This window comes from Labeo rohita, chromosome 21 (genome assembly GCF_022985175.1).
Source record: "Labeo rohita strain BAU-BD-2019 chromosome 21, IGBB_LRoh.1.0, whole genome shotgun sequence".
Classification (NCBI taxonomy): Eukaryota; Metazoa; Chordata; class Actinopteri; order Cypriniformes; family Cyprinidae; genus Labeo; species Labeo rohita.
This window is the reverse complement of record NC_066889.1, coordinates 16746905-16763838: the sequence shown is the minus strand read 5'-3', so window position 1 is coordinate 16763838 and position 16934 is coordinate 16746905. Positions and strand designations below refer to the sequence as shown.

Here is a 16934-nt window from a genome sequence, read left to right as displayed (position 1 = left end):
CATAAACAAACAGTACTGAGACTAGAGAACACATTTCAACATCAAATTAAATTCTGTATTATAATGAATAAAATCTGTTTATGTTATGTACGGCAAAAGGTGTTTCCATCATGCAAAACAACCGCTGACGTCTTGTCCTTGTATATTATGTTGTGAAAAATAATATAATTTACAGCACAGTAAAGACGTTATAAATTAAATAAAATGTATACAAACCTTTATTTCACTGAAGAATTGCAACAAATCGGCATCCCTAAGAAGCGCCCTCTCCTGTAGAGGACAAAATCATGCAAAAATCCATGCTCTCACTTTAACTCAGCAGCTGGGTTGTTTCAGCAGAGACAGACTCAACCCAGCGGTTCGGTAGAAAAAATAACCCAATATTTAATAACCCATTAAAAAGAACCCAGCACCTTAGTTACAGAAAAATTACCCAGCACCTGGGTAAAAATAATAAAAATAACCCAATAAAATAGCAAATAATGTGAGACTAAAAAAACAACTTTGCCATTTCTATATAAAAAAACAGAAAAACAATATTTAAATGAGCAATATCACACTCATAGGCGTGCAATATGGCTGTATATCGGCATGGCTCTGATACAGGTGTAGGTAATTACAGCATGCGATATGTCTGCTGAGGAAAGCGATATCTTTGTCGTACTATCTGCTGAAACAAAAAAAAAACGTTAAAACCGGTTGGCTGGTCTTAGCTGGTTTAAGCTGGAAGTAGCTGGTTTTAACTGATCTCCCAGCCTGGTTAGACAGGTCATGCTTGTTTTAGCTGATTGTTCCAACTGGTCTCCCAGCCTGACCAGCTAAGGAAGTGGCCAAAACCCCTCTAAAACCAGCCTGCTGATCAGCTAATACCAGGCTGGATGACCAGCTAAAACCAACCAACCAGCTTAGGCTGGTTTTAACTGTTGTTTTTCTTGCTTTCATCTGTTAACTGTGATATCCGATGACAGCGCTGCTCAGGACATTTTTTTGGCAGCTGCATCTTACATAGTGTTGTTGAAAGTAAAAAATAACTTCCTTGTTTACCACAGCGTTTCAGTCTCTTTCAATATAAAAGTCTTTAGTGCTGACTAAAACGTTTATTGTCGGCATCTAATGGCAGAACAATGTAACTAAAATTATCGTCACAAACACACACACCCTTTCCCAATACTAAATAGTATTATTAAATGCTACTATTATTCATATAAAATATTATTTAACATGATAAAATTTTACCCCCATCCAACAAATAATAGATTAATGAGACCAAAGACTGCCCATTAAATTTGCCCAAAATGAAATATATCTCATGTTTAACCACTATAGAGACGTCAGAGCCAGCTGCAAATTCCAAAAGATCTGGCCGAGGTAAGGTTGCTCTCGGCCGGTTCATGAGTGCTGAGCGGCTGCTTACACCCTGGACCTCACATCTCTGAAAAAATCGAAGAAAATGTTCAAATAGAAGTTCAGACTCAAGAACCAAAAAGAAAGAACTGTTGTATAAATTGCAATAATATTTCACAATATTACAGTTTTATTGTATTTCTGATTGATTTAATACAGTCTTGGTGAACATAAGAGATGAGGGTAGTATGTAAATAAAGACAAATATTTTATTTTCAGTTGAACTATCCCTTTAAATACCTTTTTCAATCTCCTGTTATCTCTCTCTCTATTTCAAACTCACTCTTTCGTTCCATCTCTTGCTCCCTGTGTGCCGTTGTAGCCCTGGGGTCTTTCTGTGTGTTTTGTGTTGTGTTTGTAACGGTACAAAGAGTCCCAGCTCTTACACTAGAGATCTGCTGATGGAATACCAAAAACCATCTCACAGCACAGCCAGAGTGGCTTGTTTCAACCATCAACCAAAGAGCAAGCAGGACAGTCTGAACATGCAGGGGTATTTTTTCTTTAACAGTGTGCATGTATGTACATTCAGCTCAGGTGACCTCATCTGACTCGGTTTGATGACACAAACCACATCATGCACTTTAAAATAGCAGTAAGGAACACAACAACTGATGAAAAACAAGGGCACAAAGCATCAGGCCTCTAAAGGACAAACGCGTGTGCAGAGCTGTGGTTTGTTTTCTTTGTAAAAATACCGTGCGTCGCCTGCAGTGATTCATTCCGTGCCGTTTTATCTCGACGAGGCAGAGAGAAAGAGCACAAGCCACTTATTGGTGCAATCAGGGCAGCCTCCGATAACAGCTGACCGGCCCTCCCCCCACTCCCACCCACCAGAGACTGAAGAGGAAGCGCCTCACAGCTACTGTGTCAGAGCTCACTGATTTCACATGCTCTGTCTGCTCCTAATATGTGCAATGACAAGCATGCGCAGTCACTGCTGTACTATTTTTCTCTTGCTTTTTTTGGTTTGTCCTCTGCTCTGTATTTTTGTTGTTTCCCCCTTCGATGCAGCTGCAAAACACAGACCGTTATTCTCTATGATTCGGCTTGGATGTCCTCTGCTTATGAGGACATCAGCCCTTACAAATGGCGCTCATTAGTGTAAATCTAATGCGGTAAGGTTGATTGACTTGTGTTTAATAAACAGCATTTTGGTATAGTACAGACACTAAAGTGAATATGCAAAGCAATTATAAATAACATTATGCTGGAGCAATTAAAACTAATTCTGCAGTGATTTTTTTTAATATTAAGACTATTAAACAGTTCAATTTACAGGCACTTTCCTGAACTGTGTGTTGGACACTAGTTAATTTCATGTATCACAGTTTCGGTAGATAGATACATACCCAATCTGTACACTGTAAAAAAATTTCTCCAGTTTCAACATAAAAACTGAAGTTGCCTTAAATTTTTAAGTTAAATCAACTTAAAAGTACAAGATATTTCAAAATGCATTTAAATGACTTGTAATTTTAAGTTGATTTAACTTAAAATTTCAAGGCAGCTGCTAAACTTATGTTTTTAAGTTTAAACTGGTATAAACTTTTTACAGTGTATATTTAACTCTATTATATTGTTTATTCAGCCTGATTCACAAAGGTGGTACACTGTAAAAAATAAAAAACACAATTTGTTGAGTCAGCTTGAAATAATTTGTTACCCTGCTGCCTTAAAATTTTAAGTTCAGTCAACTAAAATAAGTTTATTCAACTTGAAATGTTAAGTTGTACAGAGTAACAACTTAGATATTTGTGTTTGCTAAACTTAACAGATGGGTAAGTAACCCAGCTGCCTTAAAATTTTAAGTTGATTCAACTCAAATATCTAAGTTGTCACTTAGTATAATTTAACATTTCAAGTTGAATAAACTTTTTTTGAGTTGACTGAACTTAAAATTTTAAGGCAGCCAGGTTACAAATTATTTTAAGTTGACTCAACAAATTGTTTTTTACAGTGTACGCGCATGAACACAAGAGGCAGGATTTATCGCTTGAGCCAATCACAACCAATCATAACCAGTCATATCCAATCATATCGCGATGGAGGCGTTGCCTCCTCTCCTTTCCCCTATTCATTCTCAATTATCCCCCACCAAGCTCACAGCATGCTTTAGGGGGAATTTAGAAATTAAAATATAACTACATTAACAAATGCTGTAAAATGCATTAATTTCATAATACCTAATGCATTAAGTAAAAACACCATAAAAGCGTATATCTTGACCTTTCTGTGACCCTCTGTTTCTGTAGTACACTTCCGCTCTGACGTATGACGGAGTGATGGTGATGGCAGAAGCCTTCAGGAACCTTCGAAGACAGAAGGTGGACATCTCCCGCAGGGGCAACGCCGGAGACTGCCTGGCCAACCCCGCTGCCCCCTGGAACCAGGGCATCGACATGGAGCGCACACTCAAACAGGTCACATGCACACATGAGCAAATGCAGGCTTTTTATGAAATGGGAAAGCAGTGCTTTGTGCAGTGTTTCAATGGGAGGAAGACAGAAATAAATGTCTAATGGAAAAAAACAAGGCTGTGAGGTGACAGAGGGCTGAGCAGAACAGTAATCGACGATCTGAAAAATGCGAAATGCCCAAATCTGAATCGATGGAAGGTAGAAAATGACAGGGGAAATGGAAAGGTGTAATTGAGGGATCTATAAGGATAGAGAAAGCGAGAGCCAAAACAGAAGAGAGTGGCAGAGAACAAGATGGATAGACATAGCGAGAGCAAGAAAGACCTTAACAACCCATCTTACAAACAAATTTATGGGCCATTCTACAAAATTGATGCAAACTGCTGTCCCACAACCAAAAAACACATTTAAAAAGCATTTAAGTATTCAAATCTTAGATGTTTACTAAGATCCTTCTATTATCTATTGGAACTCACAATAATATTGAAAATATTAATAAGCTTAATATATTTAAAATAATCATTTATTTTGTACTTTCAATTGAGAGATGGCAGTTCCAAACCCTAACACCAAAATTTCAACTTCTGAAAATTATATTGAAATATATTTTTTTTTCCATTGTTGTTTTTAAAACTATCTTTTTTGATTCTTTTAAAAAGTGAAATTAAAAAATATATTTATGTTATATTTTCTTTGTAAATTAGGAAACTTGAAAAAAAAAAATGTGTGCCACATTTTTTATGTCACTACTAAAACACTGTATGTTTTAGTCCATTGGCTGAGACTGATTTTAACTACACCCCTAAATTAATGATCAGGAAATAGTGTCCCTCTCTCTCATAGCTACAAGGTGGAAGTAGATAGGTCCAATCATTTTGAGATAAATGTGTTTAAAAGTCTGAAAAATCTATGTGTAACTTTAAGTAACGTCACTACCAAACACCTAAGCACACTTTTTTTGGAAGTTATTCCATAACATTTAGTTTTTATATGTGCTGGTTAGCATCTTTGAGCTAGGTTCAAAACAGTCACGACCTAAACATTTGGTGAAGTGCTGACATCTTTGCATTTTTGGGTGTTATCCCATAAATTATCACTACCAAAACAATCACAACCGAAACATGTCATCATTGTTTCGGTAGTGACAAGGGGAACTAAATAAAATTTTAGTGTTTTAGCATGCAAGTTAAAATTCTGTAATTCTGTAAAAACATTACTGTCACTACCAAAAATGTGCAGTCACTACCTAAACATGGGATGTTTTGTCAAAAATAAAGTATACTCAATTATCAACTAAGATGTCATGATATTTTTTTGGTTTAATATATTTTCAAACTAATGAATCTTTAACTTTAAAATCAGTATGTTCAACTATTTGCGTATTACAAAGAAACATTTGATTCAAAATACAACAAATCTCATAAATTACACTTTAAATATTGTTACAAATGTCATTGTTATTGATTTGCCTCTGAAAAAAATGTAATAAAATAGCAAAAAATATATTTACAATGTAGATGTAAGCAAAATCTTAATAGGTCAATATAACCCTTCTAATTACATTATTATTACTGTTTCGGTAGTGACAAATTTGAGCAGAGGACAAAACTTTCTAAAAAATACAATATGAGAATTAACTGCACAATTACTAGAAATGTGTACCTTGGATATTAAACAATTTGCATACATATTTATATATATATATTTTGAAGATGTTTCCAACTCTGACTTTGGACCAATTGTGTTGAATGGCCCATGCAGAAAAACACTGATTAACATTCAAAAACACTTGATATTTACAGTACTGTGTAAATACTGTCACAGTAATCTCAAAATCAGTGCTTATATATGCATCAGTAATCAGAATGTGCATGACAAACATAAAAATACTATAAACAGTGTTTTATCAGCAAGAAATTACTTAATTGCTTTTAATTATACACAGATAGATAAGAAATATATTTGAGTTTATCTCTCCCATGTTTAACATGCTCTACTGCCACATCGCTAAAAGAGTCCAGGCAGAATTTAGGATCATTTTTTATATTTATACTTAGTCCTGATGCGCACTCAGCAGTTTATAGTAGTATTGCTGATGATTTGGCTCCACTGTATATCACTTGCAATGGTTTGGGATTTTATTCACAGATTTTAAAGGTGACATATCATGAAAGTCTGACTTTTTTCACCTTTAAGTGCTATAATCTGATCCCCTGTGTATCTACCAACCTATAAAATGTATAAAAAGTTTTCCAACAACAGTGTACAACCACACTTTGTTTTTTAGAATCCCAAGAGGAGACAACAGTGGATTTATTGATTTATTTACTGTATATTACACTGTTAAAATAATGCCATACCTATACAGTTTTTATATATAAATTTGTGTGTATTTGACAGTTTAAGTGCAATAAGACATGAAAGAGAACTTAGTTTAGTACTCACATGCTGTGTGACAGCCGCTTTCTGTGCACGTGCTTCGAATGTGTGTGTTCAGAAAGCCTTATATCAGAAGTTTAAACTAGTATGTGACCCTGGACCACAAAACTAGTCTTAAGTCGCTGGGGTATATTTGTAGCAATAGCCAAAAATACATTGTATGGGGCAAAATTATTGATTTTTCTTTTATGCCAAAAATCATTAGGATATTAAGCTTATCTTACATGAAGATATTTTGTAAAATTACTACTGTAAATATATGAAAACTTCATTTTTGATTAGTAATATTCATTATTAAGAACTTCATTTGGACAACTTTTAAGACGATTTTCTCAATATTTAGATTTTTGTTGCACCGTCAGATTCCATATATTAAAATAGTTGTATTTTGGCCAGATATTGTCCTATCCTATCAAACCTTCAGCTTTCATATGTTGTATAAATCTCAATTTCGAAAAATTGAACTTTATGACTGGTTTTGTGGTCAAGGGTCACATATGGTTTAAAACACATTATTTCAGCAGGATAGACATGATAATCAAAAGCAAACAGATGTTTTTGAGTAGAATATCTGTGGTACGAGATGTAAAGACACAGCTCTATTCTGAAAAAGGGGGCGGGGAGTAGCAGCTCATTTGCATTTAAAGAGACATGCTTGAAAACAGTTTGTTTCTGCTTCCACTCAAAATAGGCATTTTCAAAATTATATAATACATGATCTGCGGGGTATTTTGAGGCGAAACTTCACGGACACACTCTGGAGACTCCTAAAACTTATAACGCATTGTACAAAGGGGTATAATAGGTCTCCTTTAAGGCTGATGGGCCCCTGTTTGAGAAACACTAGGTAATACTTCCAGAAGAAAGTGAAGTTAAAGTTCAAGAAAGCCAGTGAATGTGTAAATGAAAGTGTTTGGAGGTGCTTTGCAGAGGTTGGATAAACTGTAATTACATTGTTTATCACCGCAATCCAGGTGCGCCTCCAAGGATTAACAGGAAATGTCCAGTTCGACCACTACGGGCGCAGAGTCAACTACACTATGGATGTTTTCGAATTAAAAAGTAACGGCCCCAGAAGGGTAAGCTGACATTCTTGCATCAAACATTGGTAGTTCTTCCACTTTGATATTATATGCCTCACTTAAAAAGTCCTTGTCTGGGTGTTTTCCGTCTACGTTTATCTTTGATTCTGAGAAAGTGTAATCATGCTTTGCTTTTGGTCTGTCTCTCTACATCTGTCGAGTGTCATTTCGGTGTTTTTTCATTGTCTTACTTGATGTGCTTAACACTCTGTGCTTCGCTTGATGCAGCTGTTTCTGCGAGAACAATCCCGGGAGACCCTGATGAGTCTTTATTATTTTATACTCAGCGTTTTCTTTTGTACAATGTAACATCTTGTAAGTCTCTTACAGAACCGTATTCCCATTTCATGCAACCATGGATCTCTTTACATGCTGAAAATCGTGTTTTACAGCCATTTTATTTGCCTTATAAACCCGTATGAATCATTAAGACTCTCACAAATGACAGATGATAATTTTTTTACAGAATCAGTCGTTATGTCTACTCCGGCACCAAATCTCCCACACAGTGTTTCCTGTGAGACAGTGTCCTCTGTTTTCTACCCACGTCAGCTGACGGAGCGAGTGGGCTATTTGACAAGCAGGCTTTGACCGTCATGCCCCTGTGGGATTGTAGGAAATAAATCTGTTCAAATTATATTTAGTTAAGAAGCATTCTCAGTGTGAGGGACATAAAAATGAGAGAGAGATTTATTTTCAAATAGGTAATTCTCAACATATTCTTTATAGTTAATTGCAACCAAGTACAGTTTTAAAATAATGCACAGAATTCGGCCTTGAATGGTCTGCTGGTTTTAGCAGCAGAGCTATGTACCTACCATAAAGTCTCGTGTCGCACACCTTCTTCTAAAGTTATGGGAAGCCCTCTGCCTCTGGCGTGCTTTATGGAGTGTGGCGGCTCCTGGCTGCCGTTGAGCAGAGCGCCAGGGGAAGAGTGATGGGAAAAGGAGGAGGAGGGGAGCACAGGAACGAGCCGCCAGGGTTTGGCGCTCATTTATCAGGCAGTCGTGAGCCCCGCTTTAGGCGGATGCTGGAGCCTGGCTCTTCTTTTTCCCGTTCATCTGGGTCTCGTAAGGACACAGGCACACGCCGCTGCTCGTGTCTCCTCAGCCTGACAGTTTATCATCCCACAGCAAAATGCTACACACATTGACACTGTGTTCTTAAGCCACATGAAATAACAACATTCATCTATTAGCATCTACATAAACACTTATAAAATAACTTTAGCAGTGTTTGAAATAACACTTATATTGAAGATATACACTACCAGTCAAAAGTTTGTGTCTGTAAGATTTTTAAAATGGTCTTAAAGTCTCTTATGCTCACCAAGGCTGCATTTCTTTGATCAACAATAATATTGAGAAATATACACTACCAGTCAAAAGTTTTTGAACAGTAAGATTTTTATTAAAAAAATTTTTTAAGGAAATCTCTTCTGCTCTCCAAGTCTGCATTTATTTGATTATAAATACAGCAAAAGGAGTAATAATATGAAATTATTTTATTAATATTTAAAATAATTGCTTTCTATTTGAATATATTTTAAAATGTAATTTATTTCTGTGTTCAAAGCTAAATTTTCAGCATCGTAATTCCAGTGTCACATGATCCTTCAGAAATCATTCATAGGTAACATTATACAATATACCATTAAAATGCTTGTAGTCAGTATACTATGTTATATATATAATAGAAATTATAGAAATTAATAATTTTATTTAGCTAGGATGCTTTAAATTGATCAAAAATGAAATGTTACAAAAGATTTCTATTTCAGATAAATGCTGTTCTTCTGAACTTTCTATTCATCAAAGAAACCTGAAAATATTCTACTCATCTGTTTTCAGCATAATAATAATAATAAATGTTTTTTTGAGCACCAAATCAGAATATTAGAATGATTTCTGAAGGATCATGTGACTGTAGTAATGACACTAAAAATTCAGCTTTGAAATCACAGGAATGAATTACATTTTAAAATATATTTAAATAGAAAGTTATTTTAAATAGTAAAAATATTTCACATTTTTACTGTTTTTGCTGTACTTTAGATCAAATAAATGCAGGCTTGGTGAGCAGAAGAGAAAAGTTTTACTGTTCAAAAACTTTTGACTGGTAGTGTATAAAAAAAAGAAATAATTTCTGCACATTTACACACATTTACCCATATGGGTAGGCTTGCATGTATTCACTTGCTCTCAGTTGGGTCTGGAGTCTCATTCTCATCTTTGTCCCATCTCCAGATCGGATACTGGAATGATGCTGATAAGTTGGTTCTGACCCAGGATCAAGCTTTGCTTCCCAATGAAACGTCTGGCATGGAGAACAGAACTGTGATTGTGACGACTATTATGGTGAGTACCTGCATTTCCTGATACTTTATTTGACACATTTTACAGTAAAATAACTTGTGGTGTTTGTCCTTCATCTGAAAGCTTCCATACACCAAGAGCCCCTCTCATGCATATGATGAAAAAACGAACATTTCTCAGTGGCGATGAATTTCTTCATAACCTGCACACACAAAGATTCCGATCTGCAAACACTGCAGAAATTCACAGCTGCACCGTGCTGTTCATTAAAGCACATTTTCTCTGTGTGACCTGTCAGTCATACTGCTGTCCATTCAGATAACCCAAATGTTTTTACGTGTGCTGAAAAGCATCTCTCAACAGTGCTGTGTAAATGTGTGCTGCCATGGCATCGTGAACACGCCGTGTGCGTCATCTGCCTTTCTCACGTAGTGTCAAAGTTACCAGAACTGCTGTCTTGGACTCTTTGTATTTTGTTTTGTTCATTTTGTCGACTGTAAGCTTATGTGTGAACTGAAACACTGCATGAATGGGATAGATTCCCTATAAATTTTGGAGATCGTAAATGAAAGTATCGTCTATGTATATGCACTGATTCAAGGACGTTCAGACACATATTTGCTAAATGCTAAGGTTTTGGAGTGTCGCACCTGAAGCCAAATCCTCCTCTTTTCAGCCCCTGGTGAGGAACCCCTTATTAAGAAACTGAACAGCTGATGGACTCTGCAGAGGTGAAATCAAGCACTTACTGAAGCTCGGACAGAGAGAGAGACAAATCAGAACTGAGGGCAAAAACATGGATGCTACTGCCTGAGCCAAAAAAAAAGCCACAATGAGAAATCAAGCCCTGGACGAAGACAAAGACAAGCTCTAATAAGCAACTCAATCATGAATGGAAAAGATCTGTAGTGTTGCCAGAACTGGAAAATTGGATGGACCCATGGAAGCCAAACAAAGTCTTTACTTTAGCATTTATGTCACGTGTTTCGCAAACAGATGAACCAGGTTTTTATAGCATGCACAATACTGTACATAAATCATCATTACTGTCCAATTGCATTCATTAAAGGGATAGTTCACCCAAAAATGAACATTGTGTCATTAAGTACTCACCCTCATGTTGTTCCAAACCCGTAAGTCTTTCATTCATCTTCAGAACACAAATTAGGATATTTTTTTAGAAAATCGGAGAGCTTTCTGACCCTGCATAGACAACAACGCAACTGATACGTTCAAGGCCCAGAAAGGTAGTAAGGACATTGTTAAAATAGTCCATGTGACATCAGTGATTCGACTGTAAAGTTATGAAGCTTTGAGAAAACTTTTTGTGTGCAGAGTAAACAAAAATAGCGGTTATTCAACAATTTCTTCATGCGAGTATCACGACACATGACTATTTTAACAATGTCTTTACCTTTCTGGGCCTTGAACATTTCAGTTGCGTTGCTGTCTATGCAGGGTCAGAAAGCTCTCGGATTTCATCAAAAATATCTTAATTTGTGTTTGGAAGATGAACGAAGGTCTTACGGGTTTAGAACGAAATGAGTAATTAATGACAGAATTTTCTTTTTGGGTGAACTATCCCTTTAAGACTTCTCAAAGCATATCATGGATCTCCATAAGGAATTTTCATTTTCCTATTATGCTTTATACTTTTTGTATTTTAAATGGACAGTTCACTCAAAAAAGAAAATGATCATTGTTTGCCGATCCTCGTTTCCAAACTTGTAACTTTCTAATGTGAAACAAAAAAAGTTGTGAAGAATGTTCATGCTGCTCATTTTCCATACAATGAAAGTGGATGGGGAACAAAAATACAGTGACGCATTGCTGCCACAGACATATTATTTTTTCCACTCAATTATGTCGTAATCGTTATGTTTTCTCGTTAAAACAACATCTTTTCTCATAAAAATTAGATGTCGTTAAAGCAGCATAATTATCTCATTAAAATGACATATTCTCTCATAATAACGAGATGTTTTGGTATTAAAACTACATCTTTTCTCGTAAAAACGAGATGTCGTTAAAAAGCGACATAATTATCGTTAAATTTACATCTTTTCTTGTAATAACGAAATGTTTGCTCATTAAAACAAAATCTTTTCTCATAAAAACGAGATGTTATGTTGTTAAAACGAATATAATTATCTCATTAAAACGACATCTTTTCTCATAAAAAGGACATAATTATGTCGTTAAAATAACATCTTTTCAAATAATAACAAGATGTTTTCTCCTTAAAACGACATCTTTTCTCATAAAAACAAGATATGTCATTAAAATTGCATCTTTTCTTATAATAATGAGATGTTTTCTCATTAAAACATCATCTTTTCTCGTAAAAACATAATTATCTATTTAAATTTAAATTCTTTTCTCATAATAATGAGACGTGTGCTCTTTAAAACTACATCTTTTTCTTGTAAAAACAAGATGTTATGTCGTTACAAACAGTTATTTCTAAATAATCGACTCTTGGAATATTTCTTTATTTGAATGACTTAAAGGGGTCATCGGATGCTAAGTTCACTTTTTCATGTTGTTTGAACATTAATGTGTGTTGGCAGTGTATGTACAAATCTACACTATAATGATAAAAATACATGCAGTGGTTTTTAATTAATCTGTAAAAATAATATCCCCTTTTTCAAATCGAGCCGTTCTCAGATGCCTGTCGGCGTGCCGTCACACCGACAGAGGCCGCTCCCACAGTAGTTGATTGACATGAGCTCTTACCTGAGACCAGCTGTCACAGTCCAGTAACTTTCCATGTTTTGATGCCGATTGAGCGATTGAGGTGTTGTGTTGCTGGATGTAATAATGAACATAGTGGTCGTCATTTACTCCCAACATCTGAGCCGCTGAAGATGCAGTAGATTACGTTTGTTTGTGAATGGAATGCACCTCCTGATCTACATATATCTGTCTATGTTTGCGCGAATCATTCATGATCCAGCTTCACTTACAGCAGAAGTGAGTATAAGTGTTTTTTTATGAATCTTTGCGATCGCCTTTCCTTATAACGTGGTAGTTAGGAAGTTTAGCGGATAAACGCGGCTAAATGCGGCTAATGTAAACAAGATCATCTTTCCACAGAGAGAAGAGAGGGGTGGGGTGAGAAGAGCTCATTTGCATTTACAGAAACAACCCCTTAGAATGAGATGATTTTTGCAGAGCTGATTTTAGCAAGGTAAAAAGGGTGTTGTTTTACAAAACCATTGAGAATTTTTAATCAAAGTATATTAGAGACTTTTCATTAAGACCCTAAAGAATCATATCAACTTGTGGAAAATGGACATCCGATGACCCATTTTTTAAGTTTAATTTAACAACAAATCAAATTACAAACAAAAAGACATTTGTCAGTTTGATATTATTATTATTATTATTAGTAGTAGTAGTAGTAGTAGTAGTAGCAGCAGCAGCAGTAGTAGTATTGTTATGTTTGAAAAACGGAAAAATGAAAATTAGGCCACATTTTTCATATTTATTGTTCATAGGTAAAAAAAAAATAAGCTTATGCATTAATATTTGTTTATATACACAATAAAATTTGTGGAAGCTGTGTGCTATATCCGAGTCTTTTGACATTATAGAATGAAATCTTCTATTTGTATTCAATTAAAATTGGCTATTCATATTAAATGGAAAATCTTGTTCTCAAAACCTTGGGTGGCCTCCATTTGCTTTTATTGTGGAAAAGAGCAGCTTGGACAAACAATGAAGATGAATAGTGAACAGAGCTGTCCCACAAAAACAATATAAAAGCATCGAATGACTTTCAAAACACAGAATGAAATTTAACTTTGTTATTCATTTTCATTGTGTGGAAAAGAGCAGCTTGGACATTATGCCCAAGTATCTCCTGTTGTGTTTTACAGAACAAAGTCAGTCATGGGTTTAAAAACTCAGATGGTGTGTAAATAAGTTCCATTTTAGGTGAATTATTATTAGCGAAAAGGAATTTTTATGTGGTGTTTGTAAGAACTTGCATGACTATACACAACCTCGTGACGGAAGAGTACAGATCACCCCCGCTAGATGCTAAATCTTTTTTGTTTTTGTTTTTTTTTTTCATTTTTTTTTTACCTGTAGAAAAACACTGACCAGGAACAACACTACCCTGTGCTTGTAAAAAAGATTTCAGGAGAAGGTTGCATTCTCATACATCAAACAAATTTGAGATGAAACGGATCTTCCGTTGACATTCAGTGCGGAGAGCTCTATTTGCTGTGTGTGAAATATTTAATTCTCCCTACTGGGCTTTCTGCCTTTCATCATTTTAGCCTAGCCATATGGCTTAGAAAACATTTGTAAAAGGGGAGCAGGTTTTCAGGATTTTTATGTAAATGTTCTGCCATTACCTTGCAAGTAAACATTTTTATTCGCTGCTGTACAGCACCTGTATTGTGTTAGAACTTGTTTGTTACGACAGTACATCATACTGATGAGTGAAAATGACAAATTGTGTTCCTGGTGTGGCTTTTTCCTGTACAAATGTTGCTTTTTGTCCTCTGAATTGTAATCCCTTATACGCTTTTGTCAGCGTGTGACAGGTTTGCTATAGCAGTTTGCTGTTCAAATGTTTGATAAAGGCATGCAATTGTAATAAATTGTGGTCGTGAATGTTACGGGTCAGTTATCGTTGTTTTGAATCATGTACAGCACAGTGTGCTTCATGTTATATTTTAATGCTTGTATGAACTCTTTGTTGTGGTTTCATACATACACTTTCTTAAACGTTAAAGCATTTATCCCTGATTGAAAATTCTTGGTTTTGTTCATTTCATGTAGGAGAATACTGACTCGCAAACAAAGCAATACATTCTTATGGCTAGCATTCGAATAGCAAATCAATCAGCCACAGGCTCACTAATGACTGTAATTATCTTTAATACCACTTCTACAACAGCTTTATACAAGTATAACTGTGCAGTACATCATATTTAGAATATAAAATGCAAATTAAATGTAGCAACATGGCTAAATTTCAGCAGTTTAAACATTTGCTTGTTTATAAAAGTGTGACATGTTGGCCATTGAAAGTACTTCGTTGTTTTGTTCATTCAGGAAGGGCCGTATGTAATGCTGAAGAAGAACTGGGAGATGTACGAGGGCAACGAGCAATATGAGGGATACTGCGTGGATCTGGCGTATGAAATCGCTAAACACATCGGATTCAAGTATAAGATCTCCATCGTGCCTGATGGAAAGTATGGAGCTCGGGACCCAGAGACAAAGATCTGGAACGGGATGGTTGGGGAGCTGGTGTACGGGGTAAATTACTTTCCTCTTACTTTTTTCAAATGTTCTGAAAATGAATGAACATGATTGTAACCATAAAGGGATTAGTTCACTTCCAGAATACAAATTTCCTAAAATGTACTTACCTCAGTGTCATCCAAGATATTCATGTCGGTCTTTCTTCGGTCACAATGAAATTAAGGTTTTTGAGGAAAACATTCCAGGATTTTTCTCCATATAGTGGACTTAGTGGGAGCCAGTGGGTTGAAGGTCCAAATTGGAGTTTCAGTGCAGTGTTAAAACGGCTCTACACGATCCCAGCCGAGAAGTAAAGGTCTTATCTAGTGAATGGCTTATCTAGCCATTTTCTACAAAAAAAAACATATACTTTTTAACTACAAATGCTCATCTTTCTTTTAGTGTTGCACGATATACCAGTACTAAAAAAGTACTGCAATACCCTGCTTTTAAAAACGTTACGATTCCACTTTTTACTTCAGTGGTACTTCAAGAATGCATTTTAATAAGAGCTGATGAATAGATTAAAAGTAGCCTAGGGTGGTACACTTAAATCAAAACATGATGGGCTAGTGTCTGTGAACATTAAGCTGCAAAATACTTAAGCTGCATGAATCCTGCATGTTCTACGTGTCTCTGAATGGCGCATATGCGCGTTTTTGTTTACTACAAAAGTACTGAAGAGGTGTTTTCAGCCTTAATATATTAGGTACATGAAAATAATCTCTAGAACTGCTCTGAGAGTCACTTCATGAGCATTTTACCATTTTTTTTGCAGAAAACTATTGTCATATTATATACCAGGGTTGCCAGGCTTTCACAACAAAACCTGCCCAATCGCTACTCAAAACTAGCCCAAAACTAGCCCAATTGCGTTTCGAGGGGGTACCCTGTTAAAAATTGCATTCTGGGGGATAAAATATATATTTTTGTGTCAGGGTTCCGCTGGTAAATTTGCATTTCAGAGGCTAAATATGACGTTATTGGGGTCGCTTCCAACTGAATTTGGGATCGTTTGAAGCCGCATTTAAACTGCATTTTGGAAGTTCAAACTCCGGGCACCATGTCAGTCAATTATATGGAAAAAATCCTGAAATGTTTTCCTCAAAAAACATAATTTCTAATATACCAATATAGCAAAGATCTCTACATACCTGTACGCTCAGTAGTTGCTCATCAAAATCCTGTGTAGCGGCACTGACGTGATTATTATTATTTATTTTAATTTTTTAAAGAGGGGATAAAATGCTTTGTTTTAATAGATAAAATAACTATGATCTCCATTTGGATCATCAGTTATTCATTTACTTTTCCTGTTGTTCTATGTTTTTGTTCGAAGTATCGGTTTAGTAGTAGTATTGTGATAATTTAGTCAGGTATCAAAGTAAAAGTCAAAAATTTTGGTATCGTGACAACACTACTTTCTTCGCACGTTTACTTTGTAAACACTGGGTCGGTACTTCCGCCTACATCACGCATGATCTTTCCAACATGATTATGTGATACGTGAAGTCCAGCTAGTGCAAGACAAGCATTTGTGGTTAAAAAGTATATAATTTTCTGTGTTTTTTAGAAAATGACCGACCATTTTGCTAGATAATTATTCCTCTTATTTCCTTATTCCTCATCTGGGATTGTGTAGAGCCGTTTGAAGCTGCACTGAATCTGCAGTTTGGACCTTCAGCCTATTTGCAACCATTGAAGTCCACTATATGGAGAAAAATCCTGGAATGTTCTCCTCAAAAAACGTAATTTCTTTTTGACCGAAGAAAGAAAGATATGAACATCTTGGATGACATGAGGATGAGTAAATTATCAGGAAATTTTTGTTCTGGAAGTACAAAAATTGATGGATTTTAAACATGGAGCATTCAATATGTGGATGTGGATTTGAGGTAAAAATCCCAGTAATTTTCATTGTAAATATTGAGTTGTCTAGTGAAGAGAGAGAGAGAAAAAAAAGAAAGACCAACCTTTCAAAGGCTAATGTTTATTAATGAACACTGCAT

The 16934-nt window shown here is 35.6% G+C and overlaps 1 protein-coding gene across 6 annotated transcripts in view; it reads left to right on the top strand.

The window, feature by feature from the left end:
• gria4b (glutamate receptor, ionotropic, AMPA 4b) overlaps nt 1–16934 on the top strand; it is a 118304-nt gene that overhangs the window by 73107 nt on the left and 28263 nt on the right. For 5 of the 6 annotated variants that reach the window (XM_051093949.1, XM_051093946.1, XM_051093950.1 and 2 more), the window contains exons 7-10: nt 3660–3827; nt 7238–7342; nt 9592–9702; nt 14734–14940. In XM_051093949.1, coding sequence (XP_050949906.1) covers nt 3660–3827; nt 7238–7342; nt 9592–9702; nt 14734–14940 — 591 coding nt within the window. Of the gene's footprint in view, nt 1–3659; nt 3828–7237; nt 7343–9591; nt 9703–10336; nt 10782–14733; nt 14941–16934 lie in introns of those variants that run through there. The other variant, XM_051093951.1, reaches the window with a different exon arrangement.